The 22,227-nt window shown below is 36.7% G+C and overlaps 1 protein-coding gene across 1 annotated transcript in view; it reads right to left on the minus strand.

Moving 5' to 3' along the window:
* Positions 1 to 901: 901 nt before the first annotated feature.
* Plcxd3 (phosphatidylinositol specific phospholipase C X domain containing 3) overlaps positions 902 to 22,227 on the minus strand; it is a 148,914-nt gene continuing 127,588 nt past the window's right edge. Inside the window, exon 3 of the mRNA XM_038322618.1 lies at positions 902 to 7,364. Within this exon, the coding sequence (XP_038178546.1) occupies positions 7,211 to 7,364 (154 nt within the window). The 3' untranslated portion in view covers positions 902 to 7,210. The remainder of the gene's footprint in view (positions 7,365 to 22,227) is intronic.

The raw sequence follows: 22,227 nt of genomic DNA on the forward strand, positions 1-22,227 counted from the left end.
ATAAACTAACACAAAAAATGCCTCATCCGATTGATTTGTAGCCATATCTGTGGGGCATTTCCTTGATTAATGATTGACATAGGAAAGCACATCTTACTATATGATGTGACCTTTGGTCAGGTTTCTAGGTGGTAGAAAAAAAAGGAAGCTGAGCAAGTCCTGGAGGGAAAACTGGTAAGTATCCTTTCTCCACGGTTTTAGCCTTGGCTTCAATTTCTGCCTCCAGGTTCCTATCCTGAGTTCCTGCCCTGACTCTATTCAGTGATGGATTGTGACCTGGGAGTTATAAGTTGAGGTACATGTTTTCTTCCCCAAGTTGCTTTTGGTCATGGTGCTTTTCACAGCAAATCAAACTAAAACTAGTGGATTTATAAAGTGAATTTTTAACTATATTTCTTTGTCAGATGCCTTTATCGTATTGTTATAGCATTTATAGCATTTAGAATTTTTTTTTAGTAAAGCATGATTTGCATCTACCAATAATTAGGACTATTTGGTGCAACACAAAGGCAAGTCTATTTCTGAAACAAATGCTTCTGTGTTATTTAGAGTGGAAGCTTCATCAGGGTATTTCCCTCACCCTAAGCTTTTAATTTGAGAGGCTCTGTAATAGCAAAAAGTTATATGAATATATAATGTGTTGATATTTACCATCCAAGGGATGGTATCAAAAGCTAATTACATTCAACATTAAGACACACTTTAACTTAATCAAAGCATGCAATGTTTTCTTTTATTGTCACAAAAACATTTTTGTGTAAAGAAAATCCTGATGTGATGATGCTTGGTTTATTTTTTGTTTGTTTTTGAAGATGTTCTTAATTATATTCAACTTGAGAGATCCATTTTTTTATTTATAATGAAGCATGACTGAATATAAATTGGGAAACATAAGCAAAACTGGTACCAGGACTTTATTAAGCAATTTCACTAGCTACAAATAAACTCTTTTAACATTAAGAACACAATTTCATATATAAAAAACCACATCTTCTATATAGACTATAGGCATGGATTTTCATAACAGCACATGTACTGAAGTATCAATGAACAGATCCTAAAAAGAGAAGGCACAGGAATGACTTGCTCTGGTGACTTCCTGGGGTTCATCAGTAGCTCTACACAATCTCATTTTTCAGCAATGAAGCAAATCAACACAAATATGTATAGGCAGCAATCACAAGATGGAAACATACAATGGGATTTAATTTTCCTATGTGTATCATAGGAATTTCAAGAGAGGAGGTAGCTATCAGGAAGTTTCCAGAACTCATTCTGTCTTCAGATCATGAAGGACGCTGTGTTGGAAACACTGGCATTTATTTAGGAATTCGGGCACGGTCCTAGTGTTCAAAAGCTGGTATCGGAACCAGACTTAGATCTCATAGCTCACATTCAGGGTATTTCAGTTTCAGTTCCTGAAAACCAACTGCACATACAATCTGTTTCAGAAACTCTCTGTGGCGTGGGTTTTACCCCACGGATCACTTTCTGTCCCCATTGACTGCCTAGAATCATCCTCCAGTGTGGGAACAAACACTCAGGCCTAGACCATATTTATCTTGAGTTCTTTTCTCGCTCACTAAAGAGTTCCTTTCATCAAATATTCTACAGTCACATAGATGACTACTTGTAATTCACAAAATAATTTTAAGGTGTTAATGAGATGGAGTGGGATGACGGATTCATTTGATTCCTTTCTCAAAGAAAAACACAGTGAATTTTAGAAACAAGCTTTGGTCTTGAGTTGGATGGCACTCCCACTTTCCAAGAGAAGTTTTTAATGTGTGCCATGTGTTTGGTTGTCTCAATAACTGGGGGATTCTATTTTCAGAAATATTAGGTAGAGTCTAGTCTTCCAGCAAGCCATTATAGGGAAAAATTGAATTTGGTAGCATTCATCTAATGAAGACACTTGTTTGATTTTTCAAATGACTTTTGGGATGATTCTTGAAAAGCATCCATACGCTTCATGCAAAACAATACTTTCTTCATGAAGGAACCAAAACAACAGATTTTATGAGTTGTGTTAATATAGGAGAATGATCTCAGAGCTCACAGCCACCCAGCTGAAAAAGACAGGGAGGAATTATGTATAATGTTATCAGATTAAAGGAAGCAATGAAGAACTCATCCATTTAAAATTGAACCTTATGTAAATAAGAATGTTAGTGTAAGCATTTCTGATGAACTATATAGGAAACTCAATTACATATTATTTATCTGAGATCTTAATTTCACTGCTGTTCTTTATTTCACGTGGCAACTGTAACCATTAAAAATAAATAACCAAGAATGGAAATAATTAGGAAGCAATGTTCATAAATCTAAGCTTAAAATAGATTAGAGTTTTGCTTCCAATATGACCCCCTTTGTTGACTGGTTGGGAGTCTCCTGTTGCCCACAGAAAGAGAACAAGATGAGTGTTGTTATTAGTTTTGTTGAGAAGCAAATCAGATTGGAATCATCTCATGTCAATAAAACTGTGATTCTCATAGACCCAAGGCAGTCCATCTGATTTCATATGATCCAAACTACAAAAGCAGTGAGTTAGAGAAATAACTTTCCATGAAAACCTTATCATTAAAGTAGAAATGATCTACCATTACAAAATACTGTGTTGGAATTTTGGCGCAGATTCTGAAGCTGATGGAAATAAAGTTAATTTAGTCTTCCGGTATATAATGAAGTTGGTGAACTAAGTGATATTTGGTATTTTCAAAAAACATAATTGATGAGCAAGCTGGGCAGTGGAGTTGTGAGAACTCTGCTTCTTTCTAAAGCATATGCTTCGTAAGATTGATTAAGTGACATCTTTAGAAGAAATATGATTTTTGCAAAAAAAAAATAAATTCAAATTGCAGCAATTCTAGTAAGCCCAAACAAAACAAAGCAAAAATGACAATGAGTTAAGGCTAGTCATGATGTGCCCTTTTTCTTTAGGATAAGTTTGATTTTTAAGAAGATACAATATAATTACACTTACCACTGACAACTTTGACTCATACAAATGTATGCTCAGAACTAAGAACTACAAAATTGTATCACAAGTCAAATAAAAATTACACAATTTTCTATTAACACCTTTTACAAATTCTATAGAATATTTTATTATCATCATTGGGAAAACAAACAATTAGGACACTATTTTAAACTGTACATTTCACAGGGTCACCAATAAGTTATAGCAAATAGAGCATTCACACCATGTTGTCACTGAAAAACTGGTGAAAAAGACTAAAATATAGCAAAATAAAATTCTTTAGACATCTTATTTAGCATCTCCTGAGGGACAGACACTGTGTGTTATTTTCTCTTAGTGATTCAGGATGCAAGCACTTGACCTACTCCTCTCCTCTTTGGTTGACTAACCAAAGAAAAGTTAGAAAACTGTGTGATTAAATATTTGTAAAATGGTAGAACTAAAAACGAACAGATACATGCATTTCCTGAGACTTCCTACTCTCCAGTCAGTAATTCTAGCAGATAGGAACCTGGACAGGTGGCACTGCCAAAACCACCTCACAACATTAGAGGATTCAAACACCTTTGAGTGAAGATGTGTACATGTTCAAACATTTATATTCAAGTTCGCATTCGATCTTGTATCTTGAGGTGATTTGACAGTATAGAGCACAACCGTCAGATGGTTCTATTTTCTGATGGTCTCACTTTTTATTGGTTTTATAGTGATTTTCCCCATAAGTCTTGAAAAACTGGATCTATAGTCAAGCCTGATAACACAGAATATATTGATTTCAAGAGTTAAAACTTCAATAAAACCAGTTTGACTGAGTGCAACTTCAACAATGTGTGTGTGTGTGTGTGTGTGTGTGTGTGTGTGTATTGTCAAATATTTTATGCTCTGATACATTCTCTGTTTGAGTTTCCCCAATATGGCTGAAAGTGAACACCGAGGTTACCCTATAGAATTCCCTAAGGCTTTTAAAGGATACCTCCTCATTCTCCGTGTTCTCTGTGTAGTAAGGAGACATAAATGGTAATGGCAGAAATATTTGCTATATTGGTCCTTCAGAGCAATCGACAGGAAAGCAAATGTAAAAATGATGTTATTGAGTATTTTCCCTCATTCCACTCACTCCTTGGCTTCATTGCCATAGGTTGAGTAAAACTTGGATTTTAGCTATTTTTTTTTTTATTTTTTGCTTTGTAGGACTTGTAACACAAAGTGTTTTAAAGTGTCAGCAAAACAAAAAGTACATCAAGACATAGCTACACTTGAAGCCTATGTGTAGCCGTCATGCTCCCTGGTCTCTGGAAAGACAAAGCAGAATTAAGGGACTGATCGGATTGCATATCATCATTTCTCTATGAAATGAATCTGCTCTATGAATGTGCTCCACAGCAGGGCCAATGACCAGAAGACACCCAAAGGCATCTTACCCCATTCTCTTTCCCAGAAATCTTGTTTAGTGAACTCTCTCCGGGTTTATTTCTATCTTAGGCCTTATTTAGAAGTTAAGGCAAGTCCATTTATCTCAGCGCCTATTATCTAGAAACTAACTGTATATCCCTATGGAAATCATAAGTTCAGACTGAAAGTAATTTCTTGCTAACAAACTTCTGTTAAGACATCTGTAATGGCAAAATCCACAATACAAACAAACAAACCCTCTTTCCTAGTTAAGTAATTTTAGTCTAATGCTTCATTATGTTTATTATTCCCACTACACATAACAATATCACAAAGCTGACTATGTGCTAACACTGTAGGAATACATCCAAATTCAAAGAAATACAATAAAGTTACTTTTACATTGCATTCATTTTTGGCTAATAGATTAAGAATATCTTTTTGTCATATTGTAAAGTTAAATAATTGTGTCATTGCAACTGTGCTTGGCTATAGATGCTCATGAGGCATCAAAATTGAGTAATTACAGAGCAGATTGATTCCAAAAGTAAATTTATAGTGAATAATGTCAAAAATTGGTTAAACAGAGTTCCTATTCATCTGCACAAAAGATCAAGTGAAACAGACAGATAATAGACTTGCAGAGGATAGATAAACAAAGAAGAAAAATATGCTTTGTGAATATTAAGTCCCAAGCTGTGATGGTTTTATAAAAAGTATTTTATATGATAAACTACTACATTTTCAAATGTTTTTTTAACATTTTCTGTACATTGCTAAAGGAGGATAATTTTATTTTATTGTTTAGATTTTTGAGAATGGATCTCACTATATAGCCCAGGATAACCTTGAGCTCAAAGCATAAACCAGTCTACTCTCAAAGAAATACTAATTCTCCTGCCTCTCATATTATGGAATTATAGGCATGTACTACCATGCCTGGCTCTGGGATTCATCTTTAAGTTATACTACTTATTAATAATCCGTGTTTTTATTTAAAGACAATTATCCTATGTTTTCATATAATCTCTGTGTGTGTTTGTATATCTTGGTATCAGCTTGCCTGCACCAGAGTATGTGTAACAGATTACACACACACAACTGAAATTATAAACTTGTCTGCTACATGCATAGTCACATTACTTATTCTCAAAAGAAACCACATTTTTCACAAACATTCTATTTGGTATATCAATTTTTCTTCACTTTCTGTAGTTGTTAGAAAGTGCAGTTTTTCTAATGAAGAGTATCTATAATCTAAGTCAACTCTTAGTTATTTATAATATTGAGATGTAAACTTTAACTCCTTATCTTGGTCAAAGGGATTAACTCATATGTCCTCCATTCAAATTAATTAAAAGCCAAGGGCATGCTTTGATTTCTCCAGGAGTATGATATGCACAGAAATCCATTATTCCAGGAAAATCCTGAAGGTTGATTATTTCTATGTGTGAAGATAAAATAATCCATAATTTTAGGAACTTTAGCAATTGTGTAGTTTTTAATAAATCCCTCATGGTCTTCATGTGAAACATATAGAGAGGGGGTTGTTCCTTTTGAAGGTTGTTTTTGGAGTTGCCAAATATTACAAAGACACAAGTAGAATACAGCACTCAAAGTGTGTTAACATTGTTTTTCTTGTATTACCAAAAGGGATGCCACTGAAACTTTGTATGAGACCTCGGCTCCTTGGCCTTTTTCTCACCGCAAAGCAGCATGGAACCCAGACTACTTACTGAAGGTCAGTCTGGAGAGATCATACCTACTGAAAGAATTTGTGAAGGAACTTTAGAGACTATGGATCGAGTCTCAGAAACATTATTTGAATTCCCTCTGCATTTCTTCACCTTCTTCTTTCTAAGTTATGAACATAAATGAAGCTTCTTTAAAACTGTTTTTCATAATCTGGGTTTTAGAATAATGCATTTGGAATCCCAAATATATAGGAGAGCCTTAGGGTCTTTCTTTTTGATTTTTGAGAAAAATTAAAATTATTAAAAGAAGTTTTTATGGATTTATTTTTTTTCTGATTGCCACACAATTGTAGCTTGACATTTGCAGGGCATTATTATTTAAGACTGTTGAATTAAAATTATAGCTATCTCTGAATACAGTCTTCTTTTATTCTTTTTAAAATATAATGTTGATGCTCACAGTCTTTCCAAACAATCTTTTTGCACAGTAGTCATAGCTGCCTCACGCGGAAATACTCTGCAACACCATTGTTTTCATAGAACACAAAAATCACTAATGACTGCCAATATTACTGATGCAGGGAAACAGATTTGATGCATATTTTCTATGATCATAATTAGCTACGATTGCCCAGTTGCAGATGACTATGAAATATTTTATCAAGTCTCACAAAACAAACACATTTCAGTACAACAATGTAATACACACTATGTTGGGCATTCAATTGTTTTGAGACCCATATAGCATCTAATTAGAAAGAGCGAGCAAGAGAGAGGGAGTGGAAAGGGTAAAGGGTATGAATAGTATAGGAGCCCAAGGTTGAAATTAGAAAATGCAGTCAAGTAAACACTCATGAGTTACATATCACAAACATTAATTCTCAAAAACAAAATTCACTGTTCTTTTCTATTTCTAACACTAGTAATAGATTTTGCTCACCAAATGGGAAATGACATATTTATAGCAATGCAGAATATGGTTACAATCACTGAAGACACGATATGCCCTCTTTTCCCATTCACTATCATCCCTAATTCCTTCAGAGACTTGGCGGAATAGGAAATTCAGAGGGTGTATTGATAATATGTCTAATACAATGAGGCTTCTCTATCTTACTCATGGACACTCCAAAGAGTAATATCAAGTGTTGGCTTCTCCTTCATCAAAGACATAGTTGAGTTTTATGACAGTGCTGATAAAATCACCAAGTTCTACAAAATCAGCAGTGACAATATTGATGCCACTCTCTCCTGGCTTCTGGGTGCGGACCCACTGCATCATGGCCGGAAGAGCTCTGAGAAAGGAAACAAAAAGAGAAGTTAAATAAGGCATGGTGCATCATGGCTCTCCAATTTACTAAATTAAATATCTTAGATACAAGCACAGGTAAAAAATGTGTGAAAATGGTCAAATAAACTACAGTAAATTCTTTTTAAATTTTACCGAGTCTTTTTAAAATTTATTCATGTGTATATGCATGTGCATAAATCTCAGTGTACATGTGGAGGTCAGAAGAGAGCTTGTAGGGATTGGTTCCCTCCATCCACAGTGCGTGTTTCAAGATCAGACTCAGGCTGTCGTGCTTGATGGCAAATGCTTTTACAAATGCTGTTGTGACATTTTCCTGACTCTGAATTCTTGTAAATAAAACCTGAATAAGAGATCTTCCCATACTGGTCTACATTGGACTCGTTAAATTTGGAGCTCTAAGATACTGTTATACTTTACAGTGAATCTTGAATTTCTCCTCTGGTTTTGCACGCTATAATTTCATACCCTGTGGGATGACGAGGTGAGAAATGAATCCTTGTACTTAGCAAATATTTATTACATAGCCATTGTTTTGGGGAAATGTATTAAGGTGTAAATATCCACAAAGCAAAATGTTTCTGTCTTTAAAAATTTTATGGTTTGGTGATAAGCAGGTGAGCAAAGAAGAAAGCCCCAATATATAGCATAATTATTGCCCTTTCCTTTCAGCCTGTTCACTGAGTTCCTAGTACTTAGGAGTTCCCATTATAAGCACTTGAAACATTCAAGAGAATGTAAAAGAAAAATATTAGCATATAGGGTCAAGTAGTTGACTCAGTAGTTAAGAGTGCTTGTAGCCATGTATTTTGAGCTAAGTTTGAGTTTTGGGGAAGGAAAAAACTGACACCTGAATATTGTTCTCTGTCATGTGCACTGTGATGTAATACACGAATATAATAAGTAAACAAATTAATGTAGAAAATGTAAGCTTATATTCTAATAAATAAAGACATACAATAAATAATAAAATTAAGTAAATTATCGCAGTTTGGCAAGAGGAAACAGATGCTATAAAGTAAAATAAAGAAATAAAGACAGCAATACAAAGCTGAGAAAGAGCAGTATATATTACATTACAACTTTGAACTGTCGATTTATTAGACCTCACTGATAAGGGGATATTTGTACAAAGTTTTTTTTTTTTCTTTTTAAACAAGGAATTAGTCACATGACTGTCTAGAAAAGGCATCCTAACTACTGACCCGGCCCCGAACATGTGGGATAACTAAACTTAGGAAAAGGAATAGAGAATAGTGAAAAATAGTGAGGACTATGAGAGAATAGTGTTGCTTCCTGTCAGGAATGGGCATCAGATACTTTGCCTAACGCTGGGACAAAATAATGGCAAAAGCAATTCGAGGTTTTTTTTTTTTTTTTTTTTTTTTTTGGTTTTTCGAGACAGGGTTTCTCTGTAGCTTTAGAGCCTCTCCTGGAACTAGCTCTTGTAGACCAGGCAGGTCTCGAACTCACAGAGATCCGCCTGCCTCTGCTTCTTGAGTGCTGGGATTAAAGGCATGCGCCACCCCCCACCCCCCCCACCCCCCCCACCCCCCCCCCCCCCCACCCCCCGGCAGCAATTTGACATTTTCTTTCATAGTGGAGAAGGCATAACAGCGGGAGAGTGGAAGGCTGGTCACGTGGGGTCTGCAGTCAGAGCAGAGACAGAGAAATGCTGGTGCTCATCAAGACCTCCTGCTCACTTCCCCCCTTTTATCCCTGCTAGATACCAGGAACACATTCAGAGTGTTGTCTTTCTTCCTCAGTTAAACGTCTCCAGAAAAAGTCACACAGACATACACAAAGGCTTGACTCCTAGGTTATCCTAAAAACCAGTCAAGTTGACAGTGAGGAACAACTATCAACAATCCACCCTTTGTCAACATGTTTTAAAAACAACAGTTTTTTAAAAAATTATTAATTTTTGAGATTATAATATAATTGCAACACCTACAACGTATCAAAATATGAAGCCATGGATCCCAATCCTAATGGCTATATCCATAAAATCACTCTGGTACCTAAGGCTCGGGGATCTTGGTGTAAGCAGAGACAGAAAGATTGTAAAATCCTGAAGTTCAGGGAGTTGGCTGTAAGATTGCTCATCCTAGAAATGTCAGAAGCTACACCCATAAAATCTCATCAACAAGGCTGGTTAGACATGAGCTGAACAAGGACAGCAACAATAGGCATGATAAAGTAGATGGGAGAAAGCCCACAAGGCCGCAAAACTACATTAAAGTACTACATCATTTTTAAATCACTACGATCACCCCTTGTCTCTATGGGCTCATGGACATTTCATAATTTTAAACATTTTCAATCTAACTTCAAAATTCCCATAGTCTTAACAGGCAGGATCAATACCACTCAGAGCCAAAAGTCTCTTCTGGGATTCAAAACCATTTCATAATTGAGCACTCTGGAAAAAATGTAAACAAGTAAGTTATATTCTTCCAATATTCAACGTCACAAAGTAAGCATTCCTATTAAAAATGGATGGATAGGAGGATAACAAAAGAAATACCTGACCAAAGCAAACCCAAAACCCAACAGGGAAAACACCAAGCTTAGCTACTCTGTCAAATACCTGAAGTGTGTGGTGTCACCAAGAGTCTTGCAGACCAACCCCCCTGGCACCCTATTCCCTGGACCCTGTTCCACTCCATGATTTTCTTTGCAAATATCCAACAGTCATGGCACCTCCAACATCCTAAGTTATCCATTGTGACTTAAACTTCAAAAAAGCTTCCCCCAACACCCTCTTGAGACATCCTTGTAGAGAATTAAAATTTGTCACAGATTTTTTGTAGCCTTCACAGCTTTTTGAAGCCTCATTTCAAGCTTCCATCACATTTTGAATCTTTATAAAATCAGAACTCTATGAACGATGCTGCAAACTCTACCGCTAGGTTATGATGTAGTCTGGTCCTTTTACCATAGCTGTAAGGCCCTCTGCACATCTTAGTGGCTGAACTTTGGGGAAAAATTCCTAAATGATTGCTTTGGAGCTGAGAACCCCTTTGGTGATATAAATAAAGCAGTCTCTCTCCTTTTGTTTTTGTTTGTTTGATGTTTGTTTGAAGTCTGGAGTCTTTGTTGGTATCTTGTCTTCAAAGCAACTTTCTATTTCACTATTTGAAATGCAAGTTTTCTCTTTAATTGCCTCCCTTCTTACTGTAAAACCAGGTAAACTCAGAGAGCAGTAGCCATACCACAGCCTGAAAAGCTATGTTGTTTGGAAACATCTCCCACGGTGTTAGCAACATGAACAGCACACAGTTGGTGGAGCAGAATGAGAATATCAGAAGTCAATGTGTGCATCTGCAGAAACTGACCTTCAAAAATGGTGTGAGGAACATGAATAGGAGAAAAGGTGGACTTTTCAATAAGCGGTTCTAGAAACTGGGTCTCTGGAAGCAAAAGAATGAAGTTGGATCTCTATCTCTCCACAGTTACATATTAGGATGAGCAGCACGGAAAATGCAAATACAATATGTAACTAAGACACTATTAGAATAAAACATAGTTGGAACACTTCAAGACATGAGAACACAAGGCTTGCAGAAATGAGATCATATCTTTCCTTTCCACAAGTGAAAATAGAAAAAATAGGACTAAATAAAACTTATAGTTCTTCACAGCTAAGAAAACGGTCAACAGAGCAAAGCCAACCTACAGAACAGGAGAATAAACTTGTGCTGTATATAATTAAGTTAATATCCAAATTACAAAAATAACTGAGAGTACTCAGTAGAAAAAGCAAGTCAAATATTGTCCAACGAATAATCTGCTCTAAATCTGCGCAGCAAACTAAATATACGTTTCTCCAAAGAAAATGTAAATAACTAGCTTATATATGAAGTTTTGAGTATCATCTGCTGCTAAGAAGATACAGATCATAGCAAAATTAAATCACTTTAGTTAGATTACTGTTATCAAAAAGGAGATGAGTTTAGGCATGATCTCTGGAATAGCATGTTTATACTATGTGAAACCCTGGGATCAGCACACGCACACACACACACACACACACACACACACACACACACACACACACACACAGATAACAAATGACTGTGAGGATATACTACAAGGAAACCCTTGCACACTTTAGAGCATATATTAAAAGAGCCATTATAGAAAACAATAGAGATTTTCCTCAAATATTTAGAAATAGAGTAACATTATATTGGATGTTAGCCAAAGCAATAGAATACATGTGTCAAAATAATGTCCGTACTTATATATTAATACTCCACTATTAGGAAAGGTCAACAAATGGTAACAACTTAAATGACCATCCACAGATGAATAAATGAACTTAAAGGAATACTATTCAGCTGTATAAAGAATAAAGTGCTGTTATTTTCAACAGCATTGATGGAACCAGAGGCCACTACATTAAGCAAGCCAGAAACAAAAGAAGACACAGATCATGTGAACTCACTTACATGTGGGATCTGAAAAAGTTTGCCTCGTAGATATTGGGAGTAGACTGGTAAATATAACACCTATGAAAAATTCAAAACTAGACCTATGAAAAAGGGATAGTAAACTGGTTGGTAGTGAGATTGAAGTCATTTGTTCCTTCACACAGAAAAAAGTAAGACAAAAACTCATCTTCAAACAAATGATAATAATAACATACTATATATTTGTAGAATAATCTGAAATAAATGATGTTGAATGCTTTTCCTATAAGGAAAAGATAAATGTTTGTGGAGATCAATGTATTTACCTTGGTTTGAACATTGTACACCATGCCTTTAATGAAGTATCAGCTGGTGGTCCATAATTGTGTATAAGCATGTATCAGTTAAGTAAAAGATAGTGGATTCTGAGGTTAATCAAGATCGAAACAATGTATCCTGCTTTGAAATAGCAACAACATGTCTTTGAAATAGTCACAAATGACAATTTGTGTGGGATTGGATGCAGACAGAAGGAAGATTATACTAGATTTCTAATAAAATTCAGGCATTTACTATCTTGGAAAGATCAGGATGCTATCTTCCTGTCACAAGAGAGAAGTTTAGAGTCAGACACCAAGATGACTACAGAATGCATGCAATTGAGACCTTAAGTGGCCATTAACAAAAGCACAGACACCAGATAGAGCATCATTTGGTGAGGCTGTTGTATGTGGATGTTTCTCCAGATACTGGAAAACATATCCGTACAACTGAATCCATTGGGGCAAAGTTAGATGAACAGCCTTTGGCTGCACTAAAGCTTTCAATAATACCTTTAAGATCCGTATCCACATTCCGAAATCTCTGCATTATCACATTCAAGACACACTGAGATGGATACAGTGCTTCTCAAACATTCTCAAACGTTCACTGCCTCCAAAACAGACCAATTGGCAGGGAAATTTGGTTCTCACAGCCACAGTTGTAGAAGATTCTCATCTTAACCACTCTGGATCTCTGGACCAAAGGTACTCATTAGAAAGGCACTGTGCTAATGTGTGTGCAGCCCCTCAGGTTTGGACCCCATCAGTCTCTTTTGGGTTTGCTGAAGAGGATGAGGCATCCCTGCTATGAATACAGTATCACCCTTGCATTTTACAAAAGCATATATATATATATATATATATATATATATATATATATATATATCTGTGGAAGAATGTCATGAGCAGAGTCTATTTTTCAGAAAGAATTCTTTTTCAGCAGCTAACTCACCCACAGAGGTAAGAGGAAGAGTAACAGATGCCAAGGCCAGTGTTGACTGTATTTGCCTTGACTGAGGAGACTGTTTCCCAGAGCTCTTGGGTACCAGGTCACCAGAGGCTATTCAGCACCCAAATCTCCATCTTGGATCCATGACCATTTCAGACAGCCTTAGATGCCCTCACTACACTGAGATTAAATTCCTGGTCTTTGAATTTAGACCTATTTGTGATCTCTATTGAGAGAGGTCAGGAGAACATAAGACAGCATTTTTCCTCTTTCTCTCTCTCTCTCTCTCTTTGCTATAAAATAGATTGCTTTGAGGACTGGTGATATATTCTTGGAATAGCTTGCAGTCCTTCAACAGAGCACAAGTATTACATTGAAAATATTATTTCACTGAGTTATGAGCATATTTCTATTTTCTATGCATACACGCATACTTTCTAACAGTCGTTATGGTACTAAAGCCAAAACAAGAAATTATGCCAAGTTGACTCTCAAATACTTAGACAGTTGTAAGTAGAATTATGTTAAACAAGAAGACTCACTACACTTGATTAAACTTGCAAACACCACTGCACATTTATATGTGTAGTGCACCATGTCTGTCTGCAGTTTGTGAGCCAGGCAAGGGGCTGGAGATTGAAACACACAAAGACTCACAGGCAGAGAGACAGAGACACAGGTCATCCTTGAAACAGGAATGCCTCCTTTATTGTGTCCAGGGGCAGCTTATATAGGGATCTTTAACTGACAGCCATGCCCCAGCCAAACCCAACAGAAACCACTCTCCTGCCATCAGGAATTCCTGAGGGTCTCAGGTGCAAGCACAACAAGTTGTTTACCAGAAATTCAGGACCTTGGCAGTTCACAGCTCCCAACAATATGGAGTAGTGTTTCTTTTATGATTGCTCTTCTAGATCCTTTTATTAACTCATCCTGTTTTCCTTTCTCCTTGGTGACATTTAATACCACAGAAAGAATGCCCATTTATTTATACATCTGTGATCATACCGTTTATATATTTATGTTTTATAAAAAGTTTTAATTTGCTTTATCAGGAATCAATTTTCCCCCCTTGGGGGTAACATTGCCACAGAAAATGTGCAATGTACAGGTAAATAATAAGTAGTCAATTTTACTTAGCATCAAGCAGATAATTAGAAAGAACTGACAAGTCTCTTCTGGCAGAAATAAAATACCAATGATTGAATGAATAGCCTTGGGTTTGTCAGTTACGGGATGTTGAAAGAGGCCAGGCCAGGCTCACAAACAATTGAAATTTGTTTCTCATAGTCTGGGGTCCAAAAGGACTAAAATCAAGGCTGATGCTTTGTCATGGAAGCACATGATGGCTCACAGACTTTATGTCTTCAGGTTGAACAATGGTGGGAAAATAACCTCAGGTAAACAGGTGTATCTCATAAATCATAAAACCCACAAACTGATACATAAACACACATGTACACACATGTATACACACACACACACACACACACACACACAGAGAGAGAGAGAGAGAGAGAGAGAGAGAGAGAGAGAGAGAGAGAGAGGCACACCCATGACTAGAAGCAGCATAGCAGCATATCTGGTTAAAGCTTGCTAAAACAGTTGATTTAAATTATTTCCCTAAAATTGCATAGTATGAGCACAGCTCTTTCCTGCCAACCCATTCACTGAGCACCTAGTACTTACAACTTCCCATTGTAAGTGCATGAACCATTCACGAGAACAAAAGAGAAAATATATTAGTTTATAGTGTCAGCTAGTTGGCTCGACAGTTATGAGTGCTTGTTGCCAAGTCTGATGACCTAAGTTTGATGTTTGTCCTGTTGAAGCCTATCATATCAACTGGAAAGATAGGTAGAGGAGAGAGGGGTAATATTACATTTGTATTTCTGGTCCCAGTTAACCTCAGATGTTAAATAGAAATGATAGTATCCTGAGTTTTGTACACACTCATACCCGCAGGGGATAAGGTCATTGATAGTGCATTTTAGATAGAGTTCAGGGTTGTTAACACTGTTTAGCCACAACAGATGTGTTCTGAGCACTGTAAGATACAGGCACAAAAGCTGCAGCCACACTAGAGAGATAGGGGCACAAGAATTGACAAGTGTCACCCTTCTCCAAAAGGTACTAGTAGTTTAAGATTTTCAAGCGAAATTTCCAAGCCTTAGGAAGTTTGTGATCTGTTTCTAAACTCATTCCCATGCTCAGAAAGTAGCTAAATTTTGTTTTTGTGGTGTTTGTTTAACATAAAGCAATGAAATCAAAGCAAAGCAAGACATGCCATCCATTTCCCTTGATGATGGCAACAGCATCCCTTTTTGTTATTGCTAGAAAGACTGTTAAAAATCCATTTTCAATTAAAATAAGATCATACGAAGTACAAGAAAAAATGAGAGTTCAGAAAATGTGCTGTGTCCTCAGGCTCATCACTTGCTCCCAGGCAGTGTTTCAGAATGAGTCACAGCCCTGCTAGGAGACAGAATGTGAGCACAGCCAGCCCTCTGATGGGGCCTCCTGGTGTGCAAGAACTATTCTGTCTGTTAATTTTTTTCAAGGGAATGAAGCATAAGGAAAGCTTTACCAATTCTAAACAAAGAGCCCGTTCAATATATTAATAGGATTAGGTTGCAAGAAGACACAATAATCTTTCTTTCACTTGTAGAGCCTCAAGTTCTGTGTGGGATCAAGAGTTCTCACTTCACACACTCTTCTTCGTCAATACCGACAAGCCCCCAACTGCAATGTCACTGCACTGCACCGGGAATTTGAGTTTCGAAAGCACAGGAGAGATTCACCTTTGTGCACAGGATTGCGTCTATCTGTTGGCAGCTCTCCTCCTCTTTGGAAAGATTCCCATTTGCTAAGAGCTGCTGCTGACCTTGCGATGAAGTGTCTTAAGTGTTTCTGGTTTTGCTAGGGAAAAAGAACTCTCCAAGTCTCTTAGGGTTTGTTCTTTATGGCTCAGTGTTTTTCTAGTCAGACCCAGGCATAGCAGAGGTAGCAATGTTAAAGGGCTTTACTGCCTACCATCTGCAGCTTGTGACCCCACCAAACTGCTACAAATATTTACTGTTAGCCAGATTTTTTTAAAAAATAAATTCAGTGTTTATTTTTTCTTTTGAATTAAGATGCAATAATCACACACATTTATGGAATACAGAATTATATTTAATACATAAATTCAGTGTTTAATTTTTCTTTTGAATTAATATGTAATAATCATACATATTATGGAATACAGTGTTGTATTTAAAACATGTACCACCACCATGCCCTTCATCATTTCTTATTTTGAGTCTTTCAGCTCTTTTTTTCTTTGAAAAAATACATTTATTTATTTATCAGGGGAGGAGGAAGAGGGAGCCTGTGGAAGCATGTCATGGCACATATGTGGATGCCAGAAGACAATCTGAATGAGTCAGTTCTCTGATTCTATGACATGGCTCCTAGGGATAGACAAGTCAACAGAAAGAAGGCCAGCACATTTGACTGCTGAGCTGTCTCACTATCCCTAGACTCTCTTTTCTAGTTCTTAAATAGAGAATAGAAAGTTATGAACTATAGCTCCAGCCATAGATGATATACATTATGTAACCTCATTCTGTTTCCTTCGACTTTGCAGCCATGTCTTTGTTTTGAGATTAACTTTTTTGTTTCAGATATGGAAAGTCTGCAGTATCATCTTTCTGTGCATGAGTTACTTTTGTTTCAGATATGGAAAGTCTGCAGTATCATCTTTCTGTGCATGAGTTATCTTTCACTCAGCACAATGTCCTGTGTGTCTCTCTACTTTGTCAAAAATGACAGGGCATATTCCTTTTATAAACAAATAACATTCTGTGGCATACACATAAACCTTTTCTCTATCTAGTTACATTTCAACAGACAACTTGCTTTTTTTTTCCTGCAACTTTGCTACAATGAACACGTGTGCTAGTATCTCAAGTGAAGAAAGGCATGTGAAGATTAAATGCAATAACATGCAAATGGAACCAGAAGGCAATGGTGTCCTGTCAACAGTGTTAGTGCCTACATGGTGTGTATATGCAGTTAGGTCTATTTTTTCTAGTGAGGTGGCTTTCAAGCAGGTGACTGAGGACAGTTGCTCTGTCAAGTGGATGGCGTGTTGGGTCAGTTGGGTCAGCAGCTCAGATTCTACCTGCTAGATGGTGGATGGTTTTGTCCCCGCTTCTAGGGGGATTGCTGGCTATCAGCTCTAAGCTGGATTTCTGTGTAAGAGCTGCCAGCAGCTAGAAAGCCACTTTACTGAAGCTCATGCATCATTCCTGCAGAAAACATGCACCTAATGTTGGTGCATGTGGTAAGGGGTGAACAGGTGCACTGGGTTCAAGGTATGCCAACTGAGACATAGGCTTCAAGCAATAGGGTTACTCCACACGATTGGTTTCAATTAGTTTCAGCAGTGCTAGAAGGTGGGCCGCACATACAATGGAAGTGCTATTGGAGAGAGGAGGCTAAATCCCTAGAACAGCAAGGTAGAGTCAAAGGATTTGAGGCTTCCCAAGACCAAATTCTTGGTGAGGGCCATTATGCTGATACACAGAGTCAAGCTATTTACAATGAACATATCTTTCCTCTATGCCATACAGCAGCTTCTATTTACAAAACGGTGCCCACCATGTGGATCATGGATCCACATAAGGTCTAAGAAACCTTAAGAAAAATGGTGTTCTAGACCCAGAAAAATGGGATCCAAGCATAGCTTCTTGGTAGCTGCATTTTTTTTTCCCCAGAGAGACTCTGTTTGCCATGAGTGAGCAGGGGCAGCATGGCTTCTTTAAGAGGCAGCTTCCTGGTTAGTACTGGTTTCATGAACAGCTCTGCCTCCTTAGGGAGACCTAGTTATGGAGCACTTAAATGGGGTTTATGAGCAGAGTGCTACAAGTTGTTTAATGGTGACACAGACCAACTGCATTCCTGGAGCTGGGGCGGTGAGCATGGCTCACAGAGGCAACAAACTTACCCGTGCCATGTTGGACAGGGCAGACCAAACAGACAGACAGGGCCATGGAGTTGGTTCTGGCCACATCCACTTAGCATTTAAAAAAAGAAGATGCTCCTTGTCAGAAAATTATTACAGACATGAAACAAAAACAGATTCAGAAAAAAATAAACCTCTGTGTTTTAAAAATGTACATAGGCTTGGAGAGAGAGGAAAAAGAGTATTGGAAGAGTACAGACAGCCATAAATTAAAGGAGTAAAGATAATAAAATATTAAAAAGTAATAGAGTGATATAAAAAAGGCACATAAAGATGGAAAATTCACAGAGAGTCGAGATTATGTGTATTATTGTGTTTTCTTTGAGTTTTTTTGACTCCAGAGAGACATTTGATTCTGGGGGCTGCTAAGCTAAACTAACATAAAGGTATGTTGACTTCAAAATTTGGGTCTAAAGATATGTTACTTTGGAAAAAGAGGTTCTGCTTTAGCTTTCACAGAAGATGAGGACCTGTGGATTCTTTCCAGGCTAATGTGGTTTGATGTAACAAGACCCCCCTGAAAAGTCTCCATGAACCCTAAAAATACTTAGCCCAATAAACACCAGGAAGCAATTTGGAGAAAAAGTGCCCCAAATTCCCAAAACAATTGTTTATAAATCTTTGTTTCCTTTATATGGGGATATGATATGGCAATAAATATTTTACATTGGTGTCAATCTTGGTCTATTCATAAAAATTTAAGGTTGATTTTTTTTACACTGTGTATATATGTATTTCTGCACTTGTTTACAGTATTGTGTTTGTAAAGTTTATTTAAAAATGTAATGTATAACTAAAAATTACAGATTAATAGTCATTTGTAATTGTCAAACTTGTAGTCACGTTAGTTAGATTTTCTAAATGTACAGAGATATATTTCAAATGGATAGGCACTTTTCAAATCTTTCAAAGATCTACTGAATATGGATTTTAAAATGTTTTAAGAACTTAGACTTTTATTGACAGTGAGACATGTCTGCTTCTTGAAGCACCAATTACTTCAGAGAGGTTGATAGTCATTGAAGGAACTTATTATGGAACTTGTTTTCAATGTGACAACTCTAGCCATTTGGGCAAGAAACTGCTCTTTCTTGGACTGCTTTATGGTATTCTGTATGAACTGGACATGCAGGACCCACAGAAAAATGATTGCTGAACTTGCCAAAAGAAGGTAAGATGATACTTCAGAGTTCCTGTTCATGAAAGAACTGACAGACTTTTGCAGGAGACAGAAGAAAGCAACTGATGAACTTTGTCAGTACAAGGCAGAACAGATCTTCAAGTTTCCTGCTTCACTTAAAAGCCTGCCAGATATTATGGGCCTGTAGGCTGAAGATGGATGCCCCAACATTACAAAAGAACTTTGGCTGACTATCCAGGCGGTGATATGTCTCTGTTGATTCCTGAACTTTGGAAGTTGTTTACAATGTACTTCTTGTTTACTTAGATATTATATACATTCATGCAACAATAAAAAAATGAAAAATGAGACCATGAATTTGAAAGAGAACAAGGAGGGGTTTGTGGGAGGGTTGGGAAGGAGGAAAAGGAAGGGGAAAATGATGTAATTATAATATCTCAAAAATGAAAAAGCAAAAATATCAAATTTCTAAAATGTCACATTCCTTGGAGAAAATGCTAGCATGCAGGAATGAACACAAACCAAATTTAATTTGATCACAATAACCCAGGTGGTAATGAGCTAGTGTATCTGTGGGCCAATGAAGTCATGGAAGATTCTCAAGGGTGATTTCTTTAGACTTTTCTCTCCTAATAAGTGACACCTGCAGGTGCAAAGAATAGAATGATGTTATCTTTTCTGCAAGAAAATAATATCCACTAGGTGTTTATTTATAATTTCCTCTTGGCAGCATTCTTAGAAAATTACCCTTAGAATGTAGTCACGGAGATAAAATTTTAACCCAGTCTAAGAAGACTATATTCTATTATGTTATTTATTGTTTTTAATCTTAAGAAAGTATGCTACCACAAACTGCTTAAATTCACCTATTTTTCATTTTCTTCAACACAGACATTCTTAAGGACTAAATAACATGTGACAAGTATGTCAAAACATAGAGGTGCCATATTTGTGCCCTATTGGATAGCACGTGTCCCTTCTCCCTACTTACTACCTTATTATCACACTCAGAAACATGATCAACAGCATCAGGCTTAAAACTGCCTTGATACAGTTATAATCAGAGATTACAATCTTTATCAAATTCTTTCCTAAGCTTACTGGGGAAAATGCCTCATGAGAAATGAGAAGATATTCCCAAGACAAAAAGTTTCATGGTCGAATTTTCATTAGTTTAGGAAATGTTGAAGTGCCTTTAATATTTTCAATATACACAACAGTGTGTGGAGCCTATTATTATATTAGGGGTATTGAGATATTCTGAGAACCCATTTCCGTGTCTTAATGTGGTATTCATCAGATTTATATGATCTAAGAACATTCCTCCTACTTCTGCTTCTAACACATCACTAGCATGTTTGTACATACACACACACATACACACATACACACAAACACACACTCACATACAAACTCAGAAGCCAGTATTTGGCACCTACACAATACTGTATTTCTGTTCCTGGTTAGCATTACCTTGACATCTCCCTATGTTTCAGGATTTTTGGATTCATATAGCCTATTGAATCTGACCTCCCTACCTTTGGATCATTCCTACTCTTGAAAGGTTCTTTTTAACAATTAAATATTTCAACTTGGGTTTCCAAAGAAAAAGTCTATTCTTCTTTAGCAGAGTGTTTTTTTTTAAATGTTGAAAATGATGAGTATTCTCTCTTTCTTACCAAATATAGCTTTCCTGTTCTGTCCTAAAACACCGTATTTTCTTTCCATAAGTAAATCTGAGAATGCACTCTGTCCATCCTTCTGATTGTTCGACTTTATCTATAGTTCCTTAAAATGGTATTTAAGTTGATGCAGTTATCTATCAGGAATGGAGAAAATAGAACGGTGTCTCCATCATCATTCTGGTCCTCTTATTATTCACAGTGGGAAATTTAACTTCTATTATGTATCTGAGGCAGAAAGTCAGTTCAGTATAAATTAGTCTTACTGTTTGTCTACTCAGAATTCGTTTGACACATGGCTTGTGGCATTTTTTCTTTTACATCAAAGTTACACTTGAACAGTTTCCTATTGTACATATTGTATGAAGATTATCCGAGTTTCTTACTTTTCAATAGTATTTCATGGCTCAATGTCCTATAAATAAAGATTAAAACTCACTATTTCCTTCATTTAACTCTTAACATTTTGCTTTCATACCATTGCTATTTGTCTCCTGACAGTCTAATTTCTCATGAGTGCCTAAGGCTGTTTTTGGCTGTAATGAGAGGGAAGCAGCTCTACTCTTAGGAGGCTAAACCCAAGCCTTCTACCTTATGACTGCTCTCTCCTTCTAGCTCATCCAAGTAGAGCTGTAAGAAAAGTCATCAGTGGGAGCCCAAGGCTATTAGTGGTTTAAAACTAGAGGACACTAAGCGATGAGGAACGCAGAGTTTTATAACCCATGGCCTGGCAGCAGCTCCACTTATAAGTAGTGATGGTTTGTCAGAGGTCGACAGCTGCACAGGTAAGCATTCCCTGGCTGCTTTGGAGTGATGATGCCAGGGAATAAAGAGAAACTGGGCAATTATCATTTTTCTTCAAAACTGGAATCACATTTATTTGAATATTTGGTTATAGAACTATCCAGTTGCTTGGTTGGGTCTATACTTATCAAATACAGAGAAGGGGTTTATAAGGTGGTTTAAAGACCATAATGCTGTCTTCCCTTGTGCTGCTGCTCACTTAAGTCTTAATAAAGTCATTAATTAAGAAGCTATTGATTCCAATTATTTGAGCATAGATTATTTTATAAAATGGAAGCACTGGAGCAATGTCTAGTGTGTCTTACATTACATTTGACATTGTGGTCCTAAAAGAACTTTTGATTAATTAATTCAACTTAATTCTACTTTCTAAATTAGATCTTTTTCCCAAACTGATGCATAATGCTATAAATGACCCTACAGGACAAAATAAATCACCTTGCAAAACAAACCCTACTCAATCCTTGGTAATTTCAGATAAGATTTTTCATGGAAAAGTCTTTAGGAATTGTTGAACTGATTGTGAA

The sequence above is a fragment of the Arvicola amphibius genome, chromosome 3 (genome assembly GCF_903992535.2).
Source record: "Arvicola amphibius chromosome 3, mArvAmp1.2, whole genome shotgun sequence".
Classification (NCBI taxonomy): Eukaryota; Metazoa; Chordata; class Mammalia; order Rodentia; family Cricetidae; genus Arvicola; species Arvicola amphibius.